Raw genomic sequence first — 16,281 nt, forward strand, 5'->3', positions numbered from 1 at the left:
AGGTCAGTGTATTCAGCAGCAGTCTTACCCAATCCAAGCCACATCCTATTCCTGTATACGTTAACACAGTCTATACAACACACGCACACACACACATGCATACATCTTGCAATAATCAGCTCAATTAGAGGAGGTCGTGGTGGAGAGTGGCTGAGGTGAGCAGTGGGAGGCTGTGAAAATAGGGGGTTGGCTATTAGGAGAAACATGATCTCTATTCATCAGCAGCTGTAATAATTACCATTTCAGAAACAGATCCTTCTGATCAAACTGATCCCTGGAAACAAGTGGTTTACAAACACTGTCAAGAGCCAGACATTGGACCCCTGTCACTGCCAATATATAGACACAGATCTGACCTGGCCAATCCCACTGCGATGAAGATACTTTGTATATGCAGTCATATTGTCAGTGCTTGTTTAACTCTACTCTGATTTGGCTATGGACATTTCTAATCGTTAACCTATCAAATGCACAGTGAATAAGATGTAACAGGCATTTTCAAAAATAACAAATATCAGTGTGAGCAGGAGCATGTCAAAAACACAAGTGGGACAGTTAGATTATCTGAAAGAATTTTATGTCAAAGATCTGATACCATGTAAACTTATTTTGACAGAGATGGGAAATTAGACTGAATACCTGTAAGAAGGTATGATCATATGAGAGTAACACAAAGACTTATGATGAACTGAACTGAACAGGTGCTCACATGTAGCCTCAGACCTTATTCTCGTTAAATCTTCAGTGCTGAAGTTTAAGCTGAGATCAAGACATTTGAGCAAAAAAAAAAAAAAAAAAAAAAGCGAGAGAAAGAGAAAATAAAAAGAGTTCAATAGGGAGCATCATCAGTCTGTAAGGACAAGCGAACAAATTATTTAGCCTCATCACAAATATTTGAGTGTACAGAGTAACTTCTTTGGATTGCTGCCGGTGTAATCGCAGCAGCACATTCGCCACTGGGAGAACCTCGATCATCAAACTCGATTACGGGGCATTTGGGTGTTTGCGTTAGATGAGTTGAGATGATAAGCTTTATCTGAAATCGGTTTAAAATTTCATATCAGTCAAATTTTGTTTACAGGCCTCACAATGATTTTTATTAATAGTCTGAATTAAAAGTGCAAGCGCAGGGTGAAGTTAAAATATATATATAAATATAATTATAATTTAAATATAATATATGTAAACTATTATTATTATTATTATTATTATTATCGGTGCTGTGCTTTTGGAAACCGAATTTCCCAGAGGAACCCACCCGAGGGATTAATAAAGTTTTATCTTATCTTATCGTATCTTATCTTATCTTATTATTATTATTATTATTATTATTATTATTATAAGTTTAAATTGCCCTTTTAATTTTCTCACTATCCAGGCGAGCCAGGTCGGTGCCGGTCCCCTGACGATTACCGTCAGTCAGCCTAATGCCGTAATACTCTGAGAACTGGGCTTCAGGCGAAACCAAAGTCAATTTATTAAACTGAGGGAGGACACAGGGCGGAAACAGGAATGAGGTTTCTCTTACAGGAGCCTTCGTCTGTGGTGATGAACCAATTTCACAATTACACTATTAATTTAATAATTTATTAATTTAATTTTAAAAAAAGAGAAAATAACAGAAAAACAGCAGCGACTGCGATGCCTCACTGCCTTAGCGAGAAATATTGACAATGGATTGGATGGATGGTGGACTGTGGATTGGGTAACTTACTTAAATGATTTCGACCGACAATACCATTTTAATTTTACATGCCTGCGATTTAAGGTAGCTGCTGTAATTTATTTGCAACCTTTCCAAAATTCTAAAATTCAAGTAAGCCTATGACGAAACTGCTCCTATTAAATCATATTAACAACAACATATAATAATAATAATAATAATAATAATAATAATAATAATAATAATAATAATAATCTCTCCGAGCTTTTTAGTTCTACACTGATAATATATGATGAGGACATGAGGATGATGGTGTGTGTGTGTGTGTGTGTGTGTGTGTGTGTGTGTGTGTGTGAAGTGATGTGACACCGAGTGTGGGTGTACTTGACAATCGTATCTCTAATGAAGCGGTCCCATGGTGAGGCGATAGAAATCTACCAACTGGTCAATCTTTGGTTCAGCAGTCAGTAACACGCACGCATTCCCTCGTGTACCTGAGTCCAACTACAAACCTGAGTTTTTGCGCACATCGGGCTGCTCCCGGTTTCTTTTAGGTCGCCCTACCATTTCAACAAGTACCTCACATCACTCACTTCTCCTCAGTTAACTATAAAGCCTCCTCTCCTTTTACCCTTAAACACCTTTCACTTTCACATAAGCTCCCCTCCTTACAGCCATACTCTCAAAAAAAAAATGTAATCGTCATATTAAAATGATTACTTAGGTCTTGTCTTCAGATCTCATATGTCAGTCCTTGAGATAATTTACTCGCTGATGCGCTAAACCTCGTGAGTCAGATGACTGAAATACGGACGAAAATATTTGTCTCACCGGTGTGCTGATTGAAGCCGTTTTTCTTCTTCGATGTCGCCTGCCAGACTTTCCTTCTTCTCCGCTCTTTGTCCCGCACACTCCACTGCGCACACGACCACCTTATTTCCCCATGAAGCGGCTGCACACCTTGAGATTGTTTGCCAATCTGTGCGCTCCTGCAGCTGCTTCCTCGCCACTCATTTAGATATTCATAATCTTTGTCATCACATGCATAATCCAGTTCAGCTCAACACATACTTCGCAAAACAATTAAAAGATTTCTTTAGTTGCTATTAATATAGAAATTTCACGTTTATTTAGGTCTAAAACTGATACGACGTATTTGAGAGTATGACAAAGTCTACTTGTTTAACAAATAACTTTTTAAACTTTATTCTAACGTCTTTTTGTTATTTTAAATACCTCTCTATAGAATACCGGTTTGTGAATATTATAATTAACAAATCGGGTGATGGTTCGCTGCACTCCCACATCAGCACCTTAGAGTTTAAGTCTCGTTTCAATCCTCGGAAGCAGAAATAGTCTGACTCACTTTTGGTCATATTTATATTTTTTCGTTTACTCGAAGAAAAATATACTTTATAAAAAAGTGGCAACATTTTTTTTCAAACCCGTCTAACAATCTGTCACTTGTTGACAGTTATTTCACGTCTTTGGAATAATGAAGACACTAACTTTAAAGTTCCAAGCATTAAGGAGATCTTGATTGATTTGTGAGAGCTGCCAGGGACATGAAGACAAACTGCAGCAGGCTCCGTGCACTCTGGCGCCATCCTTCCCCGGGCTGTGGGATCAACGCCGCTCTTCTCATCCACGCTCCTCACAGCTTTACGCTCTTTGGCTGCCTGAGGTGTCTGTCAACGTGAAGGGGAAGAAAAAAGTGTTTTAGAAGGAAAAATCTGAGCAATTCTTCTATTGGTAGGCGGGCTGGTCGTGAAGGGAACAATCAGGTTGATTTTGCCAGGGAGCCACCTCAAAGCATATCGGGTTACTTTGAGTGACAGCGTAACCATGGCAAATAATTTGACTAAGGCTATTGTCTTATCCTCACCATCCGTGGGTCAGATAACCGACCAATCAGAGTTCATATAATCGCTTGTCTTGCCAGTTTAGAATAATATTATTAAAACGAGCCAGCGAGCCCGGTCTCCGGGAGTAGTTTATGTTGAAACGGCATAGAAAAGGTGGAGTACGGTGGAAGGAGTAGCAACTTTCTTTCTTAGCAACTTTATGGAGAATAGTCGCCTGGGGTTTCGCATGGCTGAACGGACTTGAGCTTATTCCATAATACGCAGTTGGACTTTGCCTAACCTTGGGCACTTTTACGTTTTAGGTAACTCTTTTGGGGACTTTTTGACGCTTATGGACTTAATGCGTTTTGATTTAATGAGACACTGAGAGGAGAGACGTGGAAGTAAGGTACAATATAATCTGTATTGGTTTACTTGTCGCCATGTCCATGCTTCCGACGTTTGGTTTTACGCAAGAACAAGTGGCTTGTGTCTGCGAAGTCCTCCAGCAAGGGGGGAACATCGAGCGTCTTGGGCGCTTTCTGTGGTCCCTCCCGGCGTGCGAGCACCTCCACAAAAATGAGAGTGTTCTCAAAGCGAAAGCCGTAGTTGCTTTTCATCGGGGGAACTTCCGAGAGCTCTACAAGATCCTGGAGAGCCACCAGTTTTCGCCGCACAACCACCCGAAGCTGCAACAGCTGTGGCTCAAAGCGCACTACATCGAGGCAGAGAAGCTGAGAGGCCGTCCGCTCGGCGCCGTAGGGAAGTACCGCGTCCGGAGAAAGTTCCCCCTGCCCCGCTCTATCTGGGACGGAGAGGAGACGAGCTATTGCTTCAAAGAGAAGAGCAGGAGTATCCTCCGAGAGTGGTACACCCACAACCCTTATCCATCCCCACGGGAGAAAAGAGAGCTGGCCGAGGCCACGGGACTCACGACCACGCAAGTCAGCAACTGGTTCAAAAACCGACGGCAGAGAGATCGAGCGGCTGAGGCAAAGGAAAGGTAGGAGTATATTTACTTCTTAAAACAGACGCTAATCTCAGATTAGATTATCTTATTTTATTTTTTTATCATTGTCACATCAAGCAAAACATAGGAGGTAGTTCCAAACTGTTGCTGAGTCACGGACTGCCACTGCTGACTCTGTATGCAAAAATAAATTTCTGACCTACATCTGGAAATTTATTTAACGTAGATAGCATGGACATATTCTCAGATCTTATTCAATCGCCACAAATTAAAGTTACACTGTGTGTATTTCTGTGATAACTGTATAAGCCCCTATTAAAAGTTGAAACGCACGAAATGAAAGACGCGTTGTCAGGTAAATTACAAGGTTATAAAAGTTGCTTTTACCCCACTTTTATGTTTTAGTAACCACACTGATTATAACATGAAACTTGACTTTCACGTTAAGATCAGAGAAGAAATATATGCAGACTACTGTGAATCACAGACACTGGATGAACACATGGTATATGCAAGGAAACATATCAGAACACGTATGAAAGATGTTTTGCGGTGTAATTGATGTGGCTTGTTGTCTGGTCTTCATATCAGCCAGGCTGACATTTCATTATGAGTCGTTTGCACATTTCAGAGTTTGGAAATTATACAGCCAGGCATGTAGAGAGGTGCGGGAGATGTGTTTTTGTCAGGTGTTCACTGGGTCGGTGTCTTCTTTCACCCCCTGGCCACTAATTTGGGCTGAAAGCTCCACGTAAATCATGTCTTCCCACTGAGAAAAGCCTCACAGCAAACCTATGAACTATGCCATACGCAGTACGCACGCGTTTCAGAATGATTAGGCCTGTCATTTATTTAGAGCTGTGGACAAGCTCTCCTCGAGTGGCCGAGGACTTCCTCAGGTTGAGCTTCTCCACGGGTCACTATGGTTAAATTAACTTGCTCTAAAAGTTTCATGCAAGTTCAGTAGTCAGATGGATTTATTATCTTCCAGTCACTCTCTACTACTGATATTTAATATAGCGCTTCTGTAGTGAATTGACCCTCTAATTATTTTTGCTGGCTAAGTGATTGCATCTGGGCACACGTGCCTCAACGTATTCTCGTGTGAACATTAATAAATAACCAGACTAAGAACTGATACATTAATGAGATTATTATGGCTGTTGTAAAAGTGTCACAACCCAATAAATATTCTAGTAAACACAACAGAATTGTGTGTGCCACTTTAATTCAAGTGTGTGTTCATGTTCATATTTTTAATGCAATCTTAAACATGTTAAGCTACAATTAGCTGGTGTCTTTGTTCCTGTAGGTTTTACTCCGAGATATGAAAATTTCAGTTCACCTAAATCTTCCTGGTTGTTATGCACTTTTTCGCAGATGTGCTGTAATTCCGCATTTGTACCAAACTGATGTGTGACTTTGGTTTCTGTTCGCAGAGAAAACAACGAGAACTCCAACGGCAACAGTCACAACCCATTGACTTCTTCTATTAATGGAAATAAAACTATTTTGGGGAGCTCGGACGACGATAAAACACCTTCTGGGACTCCGGATCATACGTCTCCGAGTCCGGCTCAGCTCCTCGGCGCAAACCCCGGTTTACCGTCCCTGCATGGCCTTGCGCCCCCGCCGGGACCCAGCGCAATCCCGGTACCCAGCGGCCCAGACTCGATGCACCATCACCACTCATTGCATCATGACACCATACTGAACCCTATGTCTTCGAATCTAGTGGACCTCGGCTCTTAAAAGCCGTCACTGAATGGAGCGCCATTTTTTGGGGAAAATAATTTACGAGGTGGTGTGAGTTAAGCTTCAAGCACTTGCGGCACGGTGCAAGGCAGACAGACTGGAACACTGCGAAAACAGCCACCGTAACAAATCATTTAGTCTCATATTCAACCTTTAAAATCTTTTTCAACAAGTGGAGAGAGGAAAACCTGCCAGTGAGCGCAACACCTCCTCTTATCCCCAAACTGAACGAGCCCTTGTTTCGGGGATTTTCTAGAATCAAGAGTTCAGAGCAGAGCACTTAAGAACTTTCCAAATATACTTAAACAGGACCCTACCGAACTTTTCCCCCCCGTTAATTCGCTTGAGGAAAATATAATTTGGAAAAAGTAAGTAAAAGTAGTAGTTTTTTGAGATGGCTTGTTTTGCTGCAGGGCTGGGGATAAAAAATTGATAAAAAGAAAGAACAGAAGAAAAGAAGGAAGAAAGAAAGAAAACTTTACCGGAATGTAAAAACGTAATATGTTATATTGTTGAAAACAATAACAATAAAGTGTCTTAATTCTTGTTACTATTAGCCTACAGTTGTTATTTTAGGGGTTTAGATTAACCTTTATCACCAGACTCTATGGGCACAAAGTTACGTGTACCCATCGCCTTTCTGTTTACATGGGGTTTTTAAAGAGAGCCATAAACGGTTATTTTTGTTTGTTTGTTTGTTTGTTTGTTTGTTTGTCTGGGGGAGGGTGGGCTGATGGAGTATGCCAGTTAAACGTGTCTCATAGGGGCTGTGATAAGATAAAATATTCTAACCCCTTGATATTATTGTTATAATTATTTGCATTTTAATTTGGGGAGAGACTGCATGTAAACTCTGCGATAAATGATGAAACATAAAACGATTCACCTATAGTTTCATATACCCTTTACAATAAAAAAAAAAAAAAAGAAACACGTGGAATAAAGTCGAGAATTTCTTTGATTCTGAATGATTCTTGACATTTTCTTGGCATTTTTTTTTTTGTCTCTTACGGGTCACCTCCTTATAATATTATAAAACCATATAAGCTGGAGGACAAAATATATAAAACGTATTTTAGAGAATCTGCACGTAAACGTCGATATTTACAGTGTTACAGAAATATTGCTTGAACGATAGTATTTAGGATTTATGATCATTTGTAGTTTCAGTTGAGGATACTTAGATATTTTTCCCTTCAGCTCATTTATGTAATTTTAAATGCAGAACAACGCACAAACCATGTATTCAGCCTTATTTCCTCAGGCTTTTTAAATGTGCTCTGAGCCACCACTTCCCAACGTTAGGAAAATACATGATCAGATATTACTGAAAATCAAAAGCTGTTAGCCTCTGACACATATATCTCCTGCAAGAAGATAGATAGATAGATAGATAGATAGATAGATAGATAGATAGATAGATAGATAGATAGGTTTTTCAATTTTAAGGACATGAGGTCAAAGTTCATCCAAGTGATTATTGCCGATTTTTTGTTTCTTTTTAAGAAAAGCTCCGCACGCAGTCCAATGTTTTGTAAAAACATCACTCGAAGCATGTGGCATGTGGCCATGGCAGGCAAAGCTGGGCGAAATTTAGCAGTGCTTCTCCAACTGGGAACCCTGACGTTCGAGTGATGACACCTTATCTTTCCGCGCTCAGTCCGGGAGAACAAAAGTACCGTAGTGTTTGGAGTAGGAAAAAAACAGAACTGGAAACGACCGCTGAAAGAAGACACTTTGTTTGAACAGCTTCAGCCGCGCAACACCTCCAGCCTCCCTCCCGCCCCCTCCTCCCCTCTGCTGCCTGATCAGTTCGTGCAGAATAAACCTAAAAAAACATCTTTTCTGCCTCTCATATTTCCATCATAAGGCTTTAGTACCTCCCCTATTTCAGGTTTCGACAGGCCGGCGCGTGCTCGGTGTATTTTCTGGTGTCTTCTGTATCTTCATATCAGAATATAACAGTAGCTTATAGTTTCATAATTTTCTTACATATTGCATGTTTATATTGATAAATGTTACACATTATGCATGATATACTATAATATTATTTTACAATATTACTCGCATTTTAAAAACAAAAAACGATGCCAGCATATAGTTAATTGTTAAGTGGGTGTTTTGGTTCACATGTTAATGGGTTGCAAACATTTTTTTTAATATTTGAAACAAGGGCGAAACACTCTTTTATTCGTTAATAAGTTATCCTGTAGACCCAGGTGGCTCTAATGGGAGTGCAAATATGAGAAGTGCTCTCAGAGAGTGCGCGAACTGTCTGTAGATGTGAAATATCGGTCACAGCTTCCTGGGAACAGCTTCCTGCGCCTGAAGGTCAATTACATATTCAACACAAAGCCCACAGGTTGTAATTAACAAGGATTTAAGTACACATGGGTCTATTCACAACAAGCCCAAAACAGCGGCTTTTGAGGAGACATAACACTGAATGTTTGGCCTTTCACCAAACCAACCCTACAACCCTACAAAGAGCTGTGATTTTCGTCTCCTCGTTCTTTCACTCTCTTGTTTCCCATAAGGCTTGAAATGTGAACTTGAACTGGTATTATGAGTGTGCCATGTGTTCCCGGAAAGTGGAGGCTATTAAACTTTTTTTTTTTTTGTTTGGATGTTTTTTTTGGGTTTTTTTAAACAGAAGATGAAAAATCTGCCACCATTGAAGAAAACGCCTAACGAGGCGCACTGACGTGATTCTGCTAGGCTGGCTTATGGGGGTAAAGACCCACCAAAGCAACAGATGAGGGAGGAAAAACTGTTCGACAGATGTATCTTGTCCTGGTTTCTTCATCTGTAGGGTATTTAATCGCCTGTCAATTCACCATGTAAACAACGCCGTAAAATAGAAGCGAATGCCACTTTGCCCCAAGACCAAAATCCTGAAACAATCAGGAGAGAATGCTGAGTCCTGGCCTCGTAAAGATCACATCCATGCAATTTCACAGCAAAATGCATGTACTAAGCAGAGCTGTTCTGACCTAAGATCAGTTTTAGCTGTTATTATTGCATCTCCGCACTGTCATTAGCGCAAAAGGCATTTTACACACGCGTTTTGCCCGATTTAGTGAATGGTAGGGTGGTGATTTTTATTCATTCTGTTTGGTTTTCTCGATTAAAACAAGAAGCAAAAACAGAAAAGCCAAAATACGGACTCTTTGGTGTTAAAAACATCAGACTTTGTATTAAACATTAAATACTTAGTAGTGATTATTTATTTATTATAATCATTGTTTATATGTTTATATACTTTTGGACTCTTTTCCACAACTTTCACTAACTGTGCGACATAAAACAGCACTGATTTTTTTTTTTCAATTTTCGAATGAAACAGTCTGATTTGAAAGTTTCTCAGCTGTTAAACTAAAATTGAAAAAGTTATTTTCTCTTTCTAAAGATTGATTTATCAGCTCTGTATTCGAGCCGTCCTTTACTCATAATATCACAAAAACAAGTAACGGCGCAAAAAACAACGCGTTACCCCATTAATCTATAAGCACTGATTGTTATTGATGCTGTCACACTCTTTAAAGTACCTAAGAGTTTCATTAAAAATCTATCATCTCCACGTGTAGATTTTTATGTTTATCTATTATTTTATAGTGCAGATTAGGAGGATACATTTCCATTACATTTTCAGCAATCTGAGAAGAAACGCTGTCGTCATTTAGGACTTTGAGTGACGATTTCTTTCATCATCGACTGAGATTTTGTAATGAAATATCCTTCAGATAAACACGCGATAAAGATGTTCTGCTCGTGTATTAGCAAACTATTGAGAAGATAAAACCGCTGAATTATTATTGTATGAGTTATAATTAAATACTGCGAAAATGTATTTTGTTACTATAAAAACAGAAGCTTTAAGATTTAGATTTTTGTTCCGCATTTCTGTCTCTTCTCTGTGGATGAGTTAATCAAACCTATTTAATCCACATACTTCACCAAATCTGAATATAAAAGGTTTCTTTCAATACACATTTAATCCGGAACCTTTTGTTAAGTGATGTTAACACACTTAATAGAAATGTCAGCTACAGAAACGGTGGTTATAATGTGACACGTTATTGGCCCCAGTGGGGAAATTGTCTTTTGACTTAGACCCCCTTCAGGGAGGTCAGAGGTCAAACTTTTATGGCAGCGGCCTCAGAGCTGGAAGGGATTCACTGTTGTTGCTCAAGGAAACTTCAGCAGAGCAGATAGGCTTAGACTCAGGTCCTCTGAGTCATGAGCACTTTTAAAATGACCCTCAAAATAATTACGGACAAAATGTGCAGCAAATGATGACTCTTTGATTTTGTTGGCAATTTGAAAGGTTTTGTGTGGCCATGAGGAAGACAAAATACAGAACTAATATATTGAAACAAAGGATCGCATTAATGTAACCAGTTAATAATTCACCCCACTTGTTGACTGCAACGGTTGGTAGCTGTCCTAACAAGTGTGTTAGACAGCTGGGTTTTACATTACTGATACACTGCCACTGTAATGTGGAGTCTAAATCAGACAGCAGAAAAAAATATCAATTGCATACACAATTACATCTTTCTTCTCATATGCACAGAAACAAGAAAAAAAAAGTTAAATCTTTATTTAAGCATCCATATGTTTTGAATGAAGTCATAATCATTAAAAGTTATTATTACATTTTGCATACAGGTCTGAATTCTTTTCAGGGTCTAGTCTTTTTGATTGAGTTTAGTATATATATTTTTAGTGGATACATAGTGTACACCATATGGTTCACATCTAACAAGTAAATGATCCCTTTATTGATCCTGAGGAGACACAAATCCCTCGGTGGTTACATCAGGAAGGACATCCTAAGTAAAAATCTGTCAAATAAAATATACTGCACTACCTGCTGAGGTGGCTCTTTCTGAATAGGACAAGAGCCGAAAGTAACTTTACTGGATCTAAACTGTCAGACTCAGTTAATAGTTAGCGAAGAGGACATACTCTTCCCTCTCTTCTTGTTATAGTTGACATCAGACTGTTCATCAGTGCACACAAAAGAGTCACGTGAAATGGGAAGAACATATTTCAGAATGAAATTCCTCTTTCATAATTTGAAAACCACCTTTAAAAAATGAATGCAAACATGTGTCACTGTCAGGAAGAGGAGAAGCTGGAAAAAAAAAAGAAAAATAGAAACATTATCCTTCACCTTTGATAAGTTTTACCAAACGATTTTGTGTTTTTAAGTATAAATATAATGCATGGCCTGAATATTATTTGTATGCATTTAAAAATGATATGGATGTCAACATAAATCATTCTCAAAGAAATCTTTGTTATTTTATGAAAATATTTTTAAATTGCGTAACTGGTATTATATTTAAAATAAATCTCCAATGTTTTATGAATGAGGGAAGTTTTGGCCTTCTTTTAACTATAACATTGATATTGATAGAATCTGAGATACTTACTGGCATAAATTTTTTTTAGAATACTTGCCCAGGTCGGACACAGAGATTAAAGTTCATCGTCAGTGTGGTGGTGGTTTGTATAAAAACGTCCTCCTTCTTCATTGCTTACCCAAAATAAACATAGCTAGTTGCAACAAAATCAAAATGCAAAGATTCTAACTATTTCTGATGTTGGTAATGATTAATATGTAGGAGCAAAAAAATGCAATACATATTTGGGATTATAATTAGTTTGGCTGAATAAATTATTTTGTGTTGTGAAACTATAACTTCTAAAATACTGAAAAGCATATTTGGACTTTGGAATAAATGCTGAATACTGAATAAATACTAGTAAAAAAAACCATCAACATTGATAGAGTGAGACCATTTGATATACTTTGTTTTAGAATGCATCTTTATGTTTTGTTTAGCTATTTTTCTCTTTTAGTTTACAGCACTTTGAGCTCAATCGCAGTGTTAACATTATTGATGAACCCATTGATTTCACCTTCTCCTCGGCCATTATGCATTTTTGGTGTATCAGGTGTGTCCCATAAAACAGGATAAAACTGTAGGGGGTCTGGCGAGTGAGGAGGAGGAGGGGGGCGGCGGGGTGCGCGGTGTTTAGTTACGGTCAAAAACGAGAAAGAGAGAGACATGGCGAGGGGAGTACGAGCATTAATGCACTCCCTGTGTGCTGGACGTGTACTATTACAAAACACACGCTCTCACACACACATAAGCACACTGCGGGTGCCTTTTGCTCAAGTAAAAGGTCACCTGGCAGACCGAGTCCTGACTTCCATCCTGAGACCTGAGACAAGGAGAGGCATATCAGGAAATAAAGTTCAGTTAGAGGAAACCACTACACTTTTTCACTTCAGTAACACACAATTAAACGGTACAAAGTGAAAACAGGAACACTATACCTTAAATCCCCTTTTCAGCACTTCCAAAAGATATACAGTACAATGGGTTTTAAAGCACTACAGGATTCCTGTTTAATGTAGATTTCTAAGAAAGCATATAGGCAATATTTCACTATGTTGTTAATTATGTTGTTGATTATTGTGCAATTACACACGAGTCACCACTAATGCATTAAGTAATATGTCATAAACCAGTTATGCACAGAGGACATGATTTAAAGAGTTGGTTTGAAAACTAAAAGAACTTATTTTAGGAGGTTTCAGTCTCTTTGTTTCACTGAGACGGAGGAAACGGTTGTAGTACTAATGTATATGAGTGTGCACACTACAGGGTTAAAGAAGGCTCACCTGGGCTTTTTGCCCCTACTGTAAATTCCAAGATAGAGGACAGACACAGGCTATTCTGATCGCATTAGGTTCACTCCGATAGTTTTTCCAGCTATTGTCACTTGACACCATTCCATTAAATCTGTCCAGCTAAAAGATTAACAGCACCATTCTTTATGCTTTCACTGGGTGTTCACTCTGAACGCCAAAGGGCAGGTTAAATCATGCACAAGATTTTCATAGTGTGCTGTGTTTTACGTTCAGCCTATCTAGCCTTTTTACTTGATGTTATATCAGCTAGCAGTGCACGGTGACACAGATAAATTATAGTAAAACAAGTTCATTAATCACAGCCCAGCTTTTCTGTTTTGTTAGTAGTAACCAGCTTGTATTATGATCAAACCTGTGTGTGTCTTTTTTAGTCCAGTAATAATTAAATGGTACTTTTATTCATTATTCATTTAAATTTAAAATACATTTACATTTGTGAGATGAGAACTTCTGTGGGTAGATGCAGGCTATGCTGCCGAGTCCATTAGTACACTCTGACTTTAGATAGCCGTTCTTATCATTATGATGCACATGATCACTAAATTTTAATGGTACAAAGTTGAAGACTTTCTTATACATTGCTTTGCATACGTTACTTTATGTAACTGTTATGAATGGCCAAGACATCAGTATAGGACAAATTCTGCATATTATTCTAGTGTATTCAGTCTCATCTGACAGCTAACCGTAAGACAACTGCCATTCTGAGAGAACTTTGTATCAACTTAAATAAATGATCTGACTTCGGTAGCTTTGAACTTTACCAGCATGAATGTGGGTTGCACATATAAGATAATCTGCCTGACAAGATAGTCTGGCACTCTCTCCAATTTTTAAAAGTAAAAATTATTGTTAGTTTTCTTTTTGTTGGTGTATTTTAACTGAATTTTGTACATTGCCCAATTTGCTGTAATTTGAATCATGTTTTCCTGAATATTGCACAGAAAAGGATGACAACTAACACAAAAATGAGTGAGTGAAAGAAGTGAAGATGGGTCTTGACACAGGAACAATGTTATGCTTTGTTCAAAAAACTATTTGTTGCTTTAAGGGATTAAAGGTTGTGCAACTTATTCACATCCTGCTCAGAGTCTGTCTGTTCCAAGTCAGGAGCAGGAACTTCCTTCTAATTTCGATCAGTCAGTATTAGTGTTGATTGTGCACACTAGACCTGTATGTCTAAGTGTGTACAGTGCAGGTTTGTCTGTTTCCAATGAAACGCAGTAACGGGTTCAACCTGCCAGACTGTTGACTCACCTTACAGTATGCATGAACATGCTTTGATGTTGGCACTGTGCAGAAATATGAAGGAACTTTTCAGAAACTGCTAAAAACAATTTGCATATGAGTAATGGTGCACAGTACATTATAGCATGTAATTTGCAGGTTATAGTTTTAATATTAGTTGCTCTTACTTCATATCATTTCTGTAAATGTAACCACAAACTTAAGCATGGTTACAAAGAAGAGAGAAACAAGAAAAAACAAAAGACAGCTTGTTGCTTCTAATATGCTTTCCATGCACCAGAGAAGGAGAGCTTCTCAAAGTTTCACTAAAACACTCATTGCCACGGATTCACTCCACTCAGTACTGTGCAGATTTGTCGGAAGAGTAACAAAACCTCAGAACAGAAGTGATGAAGGGTAACTATTTGGCTCTCTTCAAAATTTAGGGGAAACGACTGGAGCAAAAGGCCTGGAAATCATGACCGCTGCTGCCACCTAGCGATCAGTATGTGTAACCGCATACTGATCAACAGACCATAAAACCAGTGCGCAAACTGGATACTCCAGCAGATGGGCTGAAGCGCAATAAGCAGGTAAAAGCATAACAGCAAAATGAGGAGTACTGGGTACTTCTAACAAAGTACCTATATAATAATAACTAACAGTTAGGTGAAAACTGTGAAAACAATGACACGTCTTCATCAAGGTCGACAGGTGAAATCATTCATGCACCCATCTGTGTTTGCACAGACTAGGAAAAGTAAGTATCGTTTGTCCTATTTTGCATAACTGTCAAACACACAGGAAACCAAAAGTTGCATGAGCAAACATTAAGACAAACATGAGTAAGACAGCATGAATGACCAACAGTAGTTTTACAATGATACCTGTAGTTAACTACACATTTCAATAATATGTTTGTTTGTGGCTATATTGAACTTTTTTAAAATATATTTTCAAGCATGCTATGCGGCTAAATATGTAACTAGAGCCCAAGTATGACGTTTACTTTTAGGTTAAGTTAAACAGATTGAGCTCATGGGCGTGGTGTCTTACTGCTGCACAGAGATACACTGTTTTGTGATAACTTAGAGTTATTTTGAAACATGGGCAATGTAATAGTAAGGGGTGATGCTTCACAATGACAGGCACATTTTGACTGGTAGAACAATGGTTTTCAAACCCACATGTCTGTACAAAAAACGGAGGAAGACATAGAACTACAGCTTTCTGATTCTCTATCCAGCCTTCCCCTTGTTTCTCATCTCTCCACTCTCTTCCCCATCTGCCCAGTTCTTCCTAATAACTTACACTAGACTGGTCCCCGAGCTGTGGACTCATCTTGTTGTGATTTTTTCCCTCACCCACAGCAGTGGCAGCTGCTTGAAGTCGTTTTTGCTTTGTTGCCGTTAACTTGCTGCTTGATTAGCTCCTCCGCTGCACATCAAACGTCCCTGGGTTTCAGCCAAAGCAATTTTGTAGTGCGAAATGCAGAAAACATGCCACGGGTATAATTTCACTACACAATAAGAGGTAGACGTAGATGGGGGGTATGTGTCAGTGACCTTAAAGCTTCTGTATACATCATTTGTAATTTATTGCACACTTGACTTGACACACACACACGTGTAACTACTGGAATGGATCTGGAAGCCATGAATGCCATTAGCAGCTTGAATAGGCCGCAAGAAATGCTGCATGTGCTTTAAAGTAAATGCATAAAGTTCGATGGTGGAAAGCTTTACATGTGATACATTTTTAGTGAAAGTATGCTGGATCATTTAATACCTTTTGTTTCCATCCCATGGTTTATCTACAATTGTCATCTCATGAATAAAAGGAGCGAGCTCATGATGACACCTTGTGGTTAAAGTTGGCATCTCGTAGCAATTCATTTTCTGCATAATGACTCCTATCCATACAACAGCTAATCTGGAGCATCTCATTCCTATCTTATTCCCACAGGTCCATTTAAACTCAAACCAGGAAAGGGAAACAGGACATCCTACTGTAGATATTACCATGTGATTACATGGTACATGGATGCCAATTAACAATTGCAGCAACGGCCATAAACTTTGGCTTTATAAGA

The 16,281-nt window shown here is 38.8% G+C and overlaps 1 protein-coding gene across 1 annotated transcript; it reads left to right on the top strand.

Annotated features, from left to right (window-relative positions):
* Positions 1 to 3,633: 3,633 nt before the first annotated feature.
* On the top strand, positions 3,634 to 7,112 carry six2a (SIX homeobox 2a). Its single transcript, XM_085369072.1, has 2 exons — positions 3,634 to 4,510; positions 5,917 to 7,112. The coding sequence occupies exons 1-2, from the start codon at positions 3,951 to 3,953 to the stop codon at positions 6,227 to 6,229; spliced, it is 873 nt and encodes a 290-aa protein (XP_085225198.1). The 5' UTR covers positions 3,634 to 3,950; the 3' UTR covers positions 6,230 to 7,112.
* The last annotated feature ends 9,169 nt before the right edge of the window (positions 7,113 to 16,281 follow it).

Source organism: Diplotaxodon limnothrissa, linkage group LG13, assembly GCF_057381915.1.
Source record: "Diplotaxodon limnothrissa isolate DT_005_m linkage group LG13, D_limnothrissa_male_GT1.1, whole genome shotgun sequence".
Taxonomy (NCBI): Eukaryota; Metazoa; Chordata; class Actinopteri; order Cichliformes; family Cichlidae; genus Diplotaxodon; species Diplotaxodon limnothrissa.

What these genes read in the sequence shown, in the direction of transcription:
- six2a (XM_085369072.1), top strand. Translation starts at nt 3,951, where the DNA reads ATGTCCATGCTTCCGACGTTTGGTTTTACGCAAGAACAAGTGGCTTGT. An exon ending in GCGGCTGAGGCAAAGGAAAG is followed by an intron (nt 4,511 to 5,916) that starts GTAGGAGTATAT and finishes TTCTGTTCGCAG; the next exon opens with AGAAAACAACGAGAACTCCA.